The sequence below is a fragment of the Primulina tabacum genome, chromosome 1 (assembly GCF_025594145.1).
Source record: "Primulina tabacum isolate GXHZ01 chromosome 1, ASM2559414v2, whole genome shotgun sequence".
In the NCBI taxonomy this organism is placed as follows: domain Eukaryota; kingdom Viridiplantae; phylum Streptophyta; class Magnoliopsida; order Lamiales; family Gesneriaceae; genus Primulina; species Primulina tabacum.
The window spans coordinates 11,854,700-11,866,413 of record NC_134550.1 but is presented as its reverse complement, the minus strand read 5'-3'; the positions used below and the strand labels follow the sequence as shown (position 1 = coordinate 11,866,413).

Genomic DNA, 11,714 nt, shown 5'->3' with positions numbered 1-11,714 from the left:
CGTAATATCCTATGTATAATTAATCGGACTTTGCTTTTTAAGATCATGCATAAAACTCACCATCAGAAAGTATACACGTGTCGAGTTTTTATGACAGGTGAAATACGTTTGATTCTTTTAAAAATAAAGATGTATCAATCTATTGTTCGAAAGGACGAGGGTTTTTGTCGAACAGACGGTCGATGCGAGTTGGTTCTTGTGTGTTATTTTCCCTCCCATGAGGAACAGAACTAAGTGAACATATCGCGTCGCTTAAACCTTCAGAATGTAAATAGATACCAATCAATCGTACTTGAGCTACACTGACAAGCAATGATAGTCAAGAGAGAATCAAAACATCAACCAAATCAGCCCAAAATCGTCTGGTTAAATATTGGAAAAAAGAGCACACATAAATAAAGGTTCCACAACACATCCAACATTCAACTTGCCAACAAAAAAAAAAAGATTCAAGGTGGCATAGAAAATCCCAAACTTTGAAGTCTCACGCATCAAAAGTAAAAACTAAAAACAGTTGCCTTTAACTGACTTGACACATTTGCACGACAATGTTTTCCTCAAACCAAGTCAATCATTCAAAGACAGAGAAGCCAATTGGTCGGCAGAGTGGCCAGCCTGCTGCTGAGACACATTCCGCAGGACGTCCATAGCCTCCGCAACCTTAGCCTTAAGAGCCTCTGGTGACTCCAACAAGTGCAAAACCTCAGTCTGATCCATCTCCAATAGCATGCCTGTCACCTTGGCTGCCATCTCTGGCTCCAATTGTTCCACAAGTGGATACAAATTTTCACCCAGCATCTATTTATACCAAAAACCAAACTCATCCGTATCAAAAGACATCATCATCACAAGATAAATGTAGGGCCAAAGCCAAGCTGCTTGTGAATGGTATATCAACTAAATGGCAAGTGTTGCGTCCAGAATCTTAACCAAGAAATCAAAATACAATCTAATATGCACTCTTGAATATTGTTTTGATAATTCAAAGCAATAATAAATAAAGGCATGCCAAAATTAACAAGACTAAATTTCACAAGAATAAATGGTGACTTGGAAAATTAAATTCAATAATCACTATGTTCTTAGACACCATATAGCCAAAACAGCTGAAAGGGAAAAGAAAACAACTTTTTGGTGCAGTAACTCCTTTAATGGGAAAAGACTATCAAGAAATATGACATGGAATGACATATGGTCACATTTGAATGGGACACATTCTACAACTCTTGGATATATTTCATAAGTATAGGCCAAAAGTCGTACAATGATAACGTGTAAATGAGGGAGACACGTGGCAATGCTCACCGTCCGCTGTTCTATGGGCGAAGCATTTGCGAGTGCAGATGCCAGCGCGCCAATTGGAATGGGCTGAGACACTCCTGATTCACGCAACGGCATGCCACCCATCTCATAAGGGACAGGAATCATGCTTCCAGCCATCCCTTGCAAAGAGACATCAGGAATGCTACGCACAGGGGGGTAGCGATAGCCGCGTCCCCTAGGAAGCATCTGCACAAAAGAAACAAATGAAAAAAGCCAAGAATTCAAGGGGAAAAAGCACGAGTCAAAGGGCCACAAACCGGCTGCTGCATTACAGAAACAGGCTGTGGGACTTGTTGCATAGGAACACCGTTGGCACGCCTACCACCAGGACGTGGACCTTGAGGCCCTTGTTGGACCATAGGCAAAAACATATTTGGCATGAGAGGCCCAGCAGGTCTCATACCAGGAACAAGCTGCTGCTGATACCCAAATCCAGGCTGAAAAGAAGACATGGCATGACATACATTGTAAAGTTCTCGAAACACATGGCCAAATCCGGAGCTGATACAAGTTGAAATATTTCATAAAAAATCTACCATACAAATTCAGTTGCACGATAATTTTCAGCTACAAACAATTTACCAGTAATATTAACACCCCTCGTATCTCCAAGAACCTCAAGTGTTTGCAATAGTAATTTCAAATATGCTGCGTTATCCAATACTACTTTTCCAATACGAAATATCCACTAAATATCGAACTTTCTAAACTAAGTATCATGCGAAAATGTAATTGCTTGAACCAAGTATCATGTGAAAATATAATTACTTGGGGTGGGAGCATGGCAGGTGGAGGTTGTCCGTAAAATATTTGCTGCCCTAAGCCAGCGCCACCAGGAGAGTACATAGGCATGCGAGGAGTGGCAGTAGGCATGACAGAAATTGGCCGCATTTGAGCAAATTGAGCCTGAATAAAATGATTGAAAAATCAAAATTTACATCCAATCATTCACAAGGTACTACAAAAGTGACAAGTATAAAGCTGAACAATATAGAAATGGAGAAACAAAAATAAACTGCTCAGGGAAGAACTAAAAAAGCTTTGCAAATGGAGAAAGAAAAAAAGAAGCTGTACAGAACAACAATCAATCTATCAGGTCCACAAGATTATAATTGATCCTTCAGATTTTCAGTTTCAATGTTCCTAGCAATACGTCGCAAGTTCGAAAAACAAGCAACAATACCTGCAACCGTGCTCTTCTATCCTCCTTCCTTTGAGCAAGTGCAACATAAAGAGGTTTGCTAGCAATCATCTTGCCATTCATTTCAGAAAGCTAAAAAAATTGAAATGAAATAATTAAGTGAGAAGGCAACAAAAGATGAGAATGCACACAAGTATACTCACAGCTCTAGAGGCCTCGTCAGGTGAGGAGAATGCAACAAATCCTGACCCTCTGCTTATTCCTTTGGGATCTCGCATCACCTGAATGAGAATTAGAGAAAATCCAGAGAGCCACAGAATACCAGAGGATTAAATATCAATAAAATTGGTGACACTATCCAACCAAATTCAAGAATTATCCACCAACCTTGCATGATGTTATCGATCCAAATGAAGAGAACATTTCCTTCAGTTTCTCATCACTGATGCTATCATCAAGATTTTTTATATACAGGTTTAGTCCCTGGGATTTGTCTACTGTTTCCTTCACAGTCTGCTCAAAACGATGTTTCAATTCTGATTCCCTCTCAGATTTCTTCTGAGCTCTTCCAACATACCATTCCTTACTATCAAATTTCAGGCCATTAAGAGAGTCAACAGCTCTAGAAGCATCCTCTGCATTGTCAAAGTTCACAAATCCAAAGCATCTTGATGTTCCATCTTCATTTCTCATCACCGCTGCACTAGTTATTGATCCAAATTCGCCAAATGTCTTCTTAAGATCTTCTTCAGTTGTTGATTCAGATAAATTCTTTACGAACACATTGTTAAATATTGTTTTGTCTACTGACATCTCTCTTTCTTGCTTGCGCAGGAATGGCCCAACATAGACTTGCTTTCCATTCAATAGCATGCCATTGAGCTTCTCGATAGCTTTCTGGGCAGATTCCTCACCAGCATATTGCACAAAGCCATAGCCCATTGACTGACCAGAAGAATTTGTAACCACTTTGCAAGAGAGAATGTTCCCAAACGCAGAAAATGTATCATGAAGACCTTTATGATCGATGTCCTTGTCCAAATTCTGCTCAAACCAATTACATCATAACAAGTATTAGTAGTTATGGTAAGAATTGCAGTAAGTATGGACCTCACAGCTTGTATCTCCATGATTGTGCTATGCAGGCATGCAAAGGAATATTGAGACAAAAATATAGGAAAACAAACCTTAATAAAGATATTTCCTGCACCACTTCTACGTATACTAGGATCGCGATGAGAATACATTACCCTAACCGGCCTTCCATTGAGAGGAGTGAAATTCAGCTCCTCCATTGCTCTCTCAGCTGTCATCGAGAGAGAAATTTTTTGACAGAAAAATAATATAAGAAAGGGATTCTCTGATTCTGGACGAATAAATTGACATGAAAATAAGGTCACGATTAATCTTAACCATATGATGTAACCTTTAACAGGTAACTCCAAAGAAAATTCAAATGTTTAATTGCCATCAAATCTAAAGGATAGGAGTACATTAATATCTGACAACTAAAAACAAGGTGAAATATACCTATTATATGGAGCCAATACAAGTTAAATGGGAACATAAAATAAATTTGTTCGCTACTATCGTCATTCACAACACAGCACAATATATAGCATATAAGAGAAGATCCTGAATCCAAACGATTAACAACACAGACGTAAAAAATGTCATCTTTGAAGCACTTCCACTTTCCAGAAACAACACCATAATTAAACACAAAGATACATGATAGACTGCCCATATTAAATCAAAATTCGAATTGTAATAAAGGGGCGTAATAATCGAACCATCTTGAGGGTTGCCGTAGTTGACGTAGCCATATCCAAGTGAACGACGGCTAGTCAAATCCCTACAAACCCTAACAGAAACCACATCTCCCATCTGGATGAACAAATCGTACAATTGCGAATCCGTCACGTTCGCGTCGAGATCACCGACGTAAAGTGACGTCACGAACGGCGCCCCGCCGGAGGGAACCGCATTCACCACCTGCAATTGAGTCTGCATCTGAACAGGCGCCGACATATCAAAATCCTAAGAGATGATTTTTTTTTTTGCCCTTTTCGGAGAATTTTCAATTTTTTTTTTATTTTTTTTTTCAAATGACTTCCCTCTCCTCTTTCTTATTACCAAAATCAGAGAAATAAAAAAATTCGAAACAGATTGAAAAAGCTTGACCAAAAGTAGAAACACAACGGGGTAAGAATTTGGACTTTTCGGAAGATTTTTCGATTTTTTTTTAGTTTTCAGTAAAGGGAGGAGAGGGAAGGATGCATAGGTCGGATAACCGACGGAGGGGGTAGATATGGCCGCCGGACCGACGGGCGGCTATGCCTGAGAGAAGCGGAGAGGGGTAAACGAAAGGGCAGTTCGAAACTGCTCATTGTTATACTTTAGGGTTATTATATTATTACTGCGTGGAGTGATTTGTAGGAGTGGGATTACGTGTGTCAATTTTGACCGTCGATGTTACAAACTACGTTGTCATCCGTCGATTACGAAAGTTGGTCCCACATTTGCGCGTCGTTTGATTCTTCTCTCACTTACGTGTTTTAAGTATGAATAATAATTTTTAGTTTGTGTTTCAAGTTTATTAAAAATAAATGTTTATGATAAAGATGGTTAATATTGGATAATCACCTATCTGGAAACTGCCGATTGGACGAGGCAACTAGAGAGGAGATTTTAGACTTCTAAAAAAGCCTAATCTTCTCAAAACATAAATGGTTCTCCAAAGTTTTTAAAAGAGAAAGGTGGAGTTTTCATTCCTGACGAATAAGTAAATGTGAACTAATGAGCTTGAGTGTATATAATTTTGTTAGTTGTCCCACGTCGGTTGGATAAAATATCTTGGAGTTGTATATATGGTCTTGGACAATCCTCTCCCCTTAAGCTAGCTTTTGGGGTTGAGTTAGGCCCAAGTTCCAATCTTAACATGGTATCAGAGCTCAGGTTGCACCGTTATATGTTGGACTGCCTATAGTTGGGTCACCCGTTCTGCCCATAATTGAGTCATTTGTAAACTTCACGCTCCAGATGTTCATTCCTGGACGGGAAGGGTGTGTTAGTTGTCCGACATCGGTTGGATAAAATACCTTGAAGTTGGATATATGGTCTTGGACAATCTTCTCCTCTTGAGCTAGCTTTTGAGATTGAGTTAGAATGCAAGTTCCAATCTTTTAACAAGTTTCATACACGAGAGCAAGCAAGTTGTGAGGGCTTGTGTCCGCCGAAAGCCGCATTTACTTTTACAAATTTTTTTTAGACAGATTTGATATTCGAATGTCGTGTTATCATATGTTTTTTTATTATTATTAAGGGATGGTGGGGTCTGTGGGTCTAGAATCCATGACTTTTCTCAAATTTCAAACCGAATGAATAATAATCATTTCACAAAATGGTATGTGTGTAATCTCTAGATCATCAATTTACTGCCGAAGCTTGTGTTTTTTCCATTAAAATTAGGGAAACAAACTCGTTCATCTATTTTATTTGTGTTTTTTGTTCACTATGATACTATGCCAAATTGAAATTTAGTCTTTTGATAATTTGTTTCGCAATTTTAGTACTTATTTCATTGAAATATTTATGTGATACATAATATGTTATCGTCAGGTAACGACACGTCAACATCGAATGGAAAAATGACTAACATCGTAAAAGGAAACAAATCGAGCCTCTTCGTTCATCATTATTGGACGAAGGATCTTAGCGTGTGTCGAGTAGCTCAATAGCCGAAACAACTTCCTCTATATTTTGGAATTGTCTCCTGTCCTTGAGCAGAGTCTTGGCGAAATTTAGAGCTTTACGTTCACAATCTGCACGGTTGTCTGCCTCTTCGATTGATTCGAAATCTTCTACGTGAGATGCACCAACAACTCTCCTGTATATCAACAAGATAACTTTAAGACATGTGCCGTTTAACACGTGCTTTTCTAACAGATCAAGAAGTCTGAAAGAAAAAAAAAGAGTACTAGTTCAACAAAAAGGAAAGGTTTTATCTATAACCGGATCATTTTGGCAGCACCAAATCCTAGTGTGTCATGAAAAACATCGTCCATTTATTTTTTCTTTATCAGAATCTGGAGGTCTAGATTACTATAAATTTCTGGGAGATATGCTTCACCAGCACCATCTTGGTGTTTGTCCCAAAGAGCAGTGAACTTCGAGTAGAAGAGGTTCCAAGTCTCCGAGATCGTCTTCAAAATCCACACTTTGTACAGCTGATTTAAATTATGCAGACAAGGTTAACAAGCCAATGAGCCATCAAGCTAGAGAATATGTAATGCTCACGAAATAATCTGATAAACATCATAGTTTTCTGAAGGGTGTGTTTGTGCATTCACCAATTCGCTTTAAATGATTCAGAGATAAAAATTTAAAATGTCTACTTCTGTACAAAGGATTAGCATTCAAAACGCAAATAAAAATAATTCTTCGAACTTCCTTCAAGGAAAGAGTAAAATTTTGGTGAAGTTTTTTGGTAGTAAAAAAAAGCCAACAAAATAAAAACGCCTACATTTATTGACAGAAGCAACCTCACACTTATTCAGATCAAAAGTGTGACTAACAAGAATCAAAGCCATCTTAAAGTCGTAATATTGATTTTAATATTAATAATTACTCGTATAAACCTATCTTCCATGGACCGGACCAGACCAGAATTGTAACCATGGGCCATCTCTAACTAGCAATGCTCGATTGAAAATCATTATTAAAAATATCATCCATCCCGAAAAAAGAGTTGAACAATACTAAAACCCAGGATGAAAAATGTATTTCAGGTGCTCAAGAGACAGAGAAAGGTACAGGAGAATAAATTTGTAGACTAATAAACCCTAAAGAATGAGAAAACAATGTATATACATAATAATATAAAACTGGCACAATAGGCTGAACAAAATATTAATATGGTATATATAAATAAGACCGAAATATTGGTATATAAGACCACAGGGACAGAACATACTTTTCGATCAGCCCCCTCGTTTGAATGCCCATCTTGTGCAAAATAAGTTAATATAAGGTTTCCAATAAAAGCTCCTACATCAAATCCCATAGGCCCATAGAAAGAAAACTCGGGATCTATGACTTGAGTAGATTTAGTAGTAATCATGACAGAACCTGTATGTAGATCACCATGTATAAGAACTTGGGTTCTTTCACAGAACCTGAATAGGAAAGATGCCAAACAAAAAGCAAACACTTTGTATCACATCATACAGCAAAAGGTAAAAGATTTACATAAAATATGAAGAAGAGGCATCCAATTATGCGTTTTACTTGGATTTTAGCTCAGCAATTTCAAGTTTCAAAATGTTATCCCCCCGAACTGCCTCAGCATCAGCATCAAGGTAAGGGGTTGTCCATCGGTTATATTCAGACACTTTGTAGGGGTCAGAAAAAATGACCTGTTCTGTGAGTCTACATAACTCCACATTTCCACAATACTTTGCAACTGTCAATATAGAGCAAAAAAAATGGTTACATCAGTTCAAACATTTCAGAATGGTTAAAATAGAATTCTTAGGACAAACTTAAAATCTATTGAAATAATGACAAAGAATAATCCAAAAGATCTCGAGTCAATATCGTATGTTTAGCAAATTAAATGTATGAAAATCAAAGTCTTCCGCCACATGTTCAAAACTTCTGCAGCATGAAACCTTACATATTTTGTAAATTTGGTCTTAGTAGTTAGTAGCATAGCTTTTTTTGTTTCTCATAGTGATCATTTTTATGATAGTCCTACCATGATTGCGCAAGATGGTCATCAAAAGGAGTAATGCCAAATACAGATTACGCAATTAAGATGCATGTTTAAACATAACCATAAAATAAAAATTAGTTTCACGGTTGTTCAATAGCTTACCTGCACTTTTATGAATGGTGGTGGTCAGATAAAGTAGGGAAGTATAGAACAAAGTTTTGGCCATATATTCAGACGTGTTAAGCAAGTAATGGGTACTCAATCCCAGCTATCAATCCTTTTCTTAAGATTATATGTGGTGGCTCTAGGTATCGCATTCCAATCAGACACATTGTCCGGTCAAAATGGTAAACTTCAGGAACATGTTCAGGACACAAACGGCCATGTTCTTGCAAAGTTGATGCTTCAAAATAGGCACGCTCCTTCATCATAGGCCATGAGTCCCCTATGCAACGAATATATGGAAGAGCCTGTAGAGATTTTTAGCCAGTTTAAAAAAGATGAAAATAGTTCTCAAAAAAGCCACCGACATAAAATTTGACACTATACACAAGATTCTAAGGCACTTGCACCTCAGCCATTTAAGATACAGAGAGTAGGTAGAATTCTAATAGACAAAAAGGAAAACACCCCAAGTGCAAGAAGCGCATCTAGTATAAGATAAAAAAACTTGCACACAAAAAATAAAAAAATAAAAATGAAATAAAGGGTACTTCTCTTCGGGAAAAAACATTACCATCAATTTCTTTTCCCTTGATTTATCATTAATTTTAGTATCAGAGCACCTTAGATTGATATGATGAAAGGAAGAACAAAACATCATTATCAAAGCACGCTCATACAAGCAGGCCGCCACATTCTTGAGGAGTCTAATAAATAAATAAGTAATTTTCGGAGATTGTGATATTGGACATAATAATCATTGTTTCGCCGAGTTTCTAGCTTTTCTGTGATTGTCATGATCAGAAGCCACAGAAAGACCAAAAAATTGGGGCAAAAGGTTCTAGCAATGTGAAAATTTTCTACCCGCAAACAAAGAAAACAACATCCATAAATCAAATCCTACGAGTAAATAAAAATAAAACTAAGCAAATCCCACTTGAAGATCACGAAATTATCCCAGTAAAAACACAAATTCTAAGCATAACAATCATTTCCTACCTGCTTGATGACCAAAGATCCAACTGGAGCAATAACAATGTAGACGAAGTTAAGATTTCCATCTCCCACTTCTTTGATTTCCAAATCATCAATCTGGTTGCCCAGCTTCGCTGCCACAGAAGGGGTGGCCTTCAAGTACTCCACCAATATCTTCTCGTCAAGCGGCAAAAACCGGCCGAAGGCCATGGCTTTACTAGCGGCGGAGACAGCTCAAAGACTCCGTGGAGTGGCGCAAGGGTATATAATGAGCATTTGAATGGGTTTGAATGGGGGGTGATGATCCCGGGTCAATTGGATGAGGTGGGTTGGATGTGTACTTTTTCTATAAAATGTTTTGCCACAGAGTATGACATCGGATGGTCTGACTTGCCATGTGACTGACTATATTTGATTGGGTAACAAGGTTAGATGATCTGCACACATAATAAGAAAATGTCATTGAACTTCGAAGGATTTTTGACGTGATTATTCTGACACTCGAATCAATACATGACATATTAAATAGAAAGATAATTTATTAAATGTATTAGAATGCAATATCTCTTGTCTCAAATGAATGAACAAACATGATTATTTATAATAGAGAAAATGACATTGATTGTAGCGCCTATACATTGTTCCTGATAAAACATATATCAATGTCCTGTCTTCTGATAGTAGCCATGACGACCCATATTATCCTTAGTTTTGTTAGAGCATTGATTTGTCATGTTAATGATTACGAATGGTGACTTGTACTTATGGGCCTCGCTCACATCTCCTCATGGTTGGTCTGAGTAGGAAGGTACCAACCTGGACGGTTCCTGCTTGTGATCAGGTAAAGTGAACAGGGGTCGGATGATCTGGAAACATGGAGGGGAAGATACCCTTTGATTGCCGATGGACATGGTCCACGATAATTTTACTTAATCTTCTCGGATATCATGTCTTGCCTGGTCAGGGAAAAATCCAAAATGTTGCAAGTGTTCGGGATGACAACGACTTCCTTTTCTTTCCGGACACTTTTTTCACCCTGACAGTATCATTCAACCCTATCTTGCCCATACAAGAATATAAGCTCGGGCTTATATGAATCCATATTAATCTGATATGCTTCCTGGGTTGCTGCATGTGGGGATTGTTTAAACATGTTACTTTTTCTTTACCCGGGCTGGCTTCCACCTGGTCTCCTCTTAGGCTTCTTGAGACCAAATCTGGACTAGCGCTGTTTTGATCTTCCATTCATGCTCGAGTCCAAGGATGACCCGCACTTTTTACAGGGCATCACCACTCCCTCTTTAAATAATCGGGCTAAAATCATACTTGTTGTTTCGATTAGTCATGCTTGGACTCCACCGAAAAAATAATTAATTTTTGCTTTCAGATCATATCCTATAAAAAATGAGCACTTTGAAGATGGTGACGTTCTCTCTACGTACATGGAAGGAAGACTTCTCTAATTTGGATAAGCCCATTGATTCTTTCCTTGACGATGAGGAGACTCTTGTCCTCAACCTCTCTGTTGTATTTTTCAGCTATTAATGAAATTTCTAGTCCAATCTTTTCTTTTTTGAATTTTCGTTAGTTAGTAAGGTTAACTGCGAGGTTTTGATCACTGACCGAGGACTAAGTAGCCCCAACGCTTTGTAAAATTTTCTAAATGTTGAAAAGTAATTAGGGCCTTATGCCTCCCGGACTTGAATAAGGTGTCGAGACCTCATAATTCCCTGGCTCTGAATAAGGTATTGGGACCTCATGTCTTCCGTATTTAGATAAGGTGCTGTGACCTCATCCCTTCCAGGCTTAGATAAATCACTTTCAATCATATTGAAAACAAAAAATTTAATTTAATTGATAATCAAATGCTGAATAGAAGAACTAAACATTATTGAAGTGAGAATCATATCGGAGTATCATGCCTCCCAGATATTTTGGTTGCTTTCCCGAGCTACCTAGGAACTATCTCCACCTCTCCCTCTCCCTATGGATGTTTTTGGTGAGGAGGAAACATGTCTGTCGTTAGGGATGTAAATGAACCAAACCGTTTACGAGCTATTCGAAGCTCGGCTCGATAAAAAGCTCGTTTGAGTTTGTTTGTTAATCATATCAAACCAAACCTAAGCTCGATTTTGAGTTCGAAAATTTAATCAAACCGAGCTCAACCCTAAGGATATTCGGCTCGTGAGCTCGCAAACATGTTTGATAATAGGCATGCAAGCTCGAGCTCGGCTCATTTAGGTGGCTCGTAAGCTCGAGCTTAAGTCGTTTAGGTGGCTCGTAAGCTCGAGCTTAAGTCGTTTAGGTGGCTCGTAAGCTTGAGCTTGGCTCATTTGTTGAGTTGACAAATAAAAATATTAGTAATAATGTCAATGAAATGAATTGAATACAAGATAT

The 11,714-nt window shown here is 38.1% G+C and overlaps 1 protein-coding gene and 1 pseudogene across 1 annotated transcript; both read right to left on the bottom strand.

The window, feature by feature from the left end:
• Positions 1-347: 347 nt before the first annotated feature.
• On the bottom strand, positions 348-4,861 carry LOC142541532 (polyadenylate-binding protein 2-like). The gene is made up of 9 exons (XM_075648055.1): positions 4,258-4,861; positions 3,652-3,770; positions 2,852-3,508; positions 2,668-2,745; positions 2,507-2,596; positions 2,092-2,229; positions 1,581-1,760; positions 1,306-1,509; positions 348-798 (listed from the first exon to the last, which is right to left on the bottom strand). Exons 1-9 carry the CDS (start codon positions 4,493-4,495, stop codon positions 568-570), a joined length of 1,935 nt encoding a protein of 644 aa, XP_075504170.1. The 5' UTR covers positions 4,496-4,861; the 3' UTR covers positions 348-567.
• Positions 4,862-6,146: 1,285 nt separating this feature from the next.
• LOC142541512 (methylthioribose kinase-like) lies at positions 6,147-9,692 on the bottom strand (annotated as a pseudogene).
• Between the last annotated feature and the right edge of the window lie 2,022 nt (positions 9,693-11,714).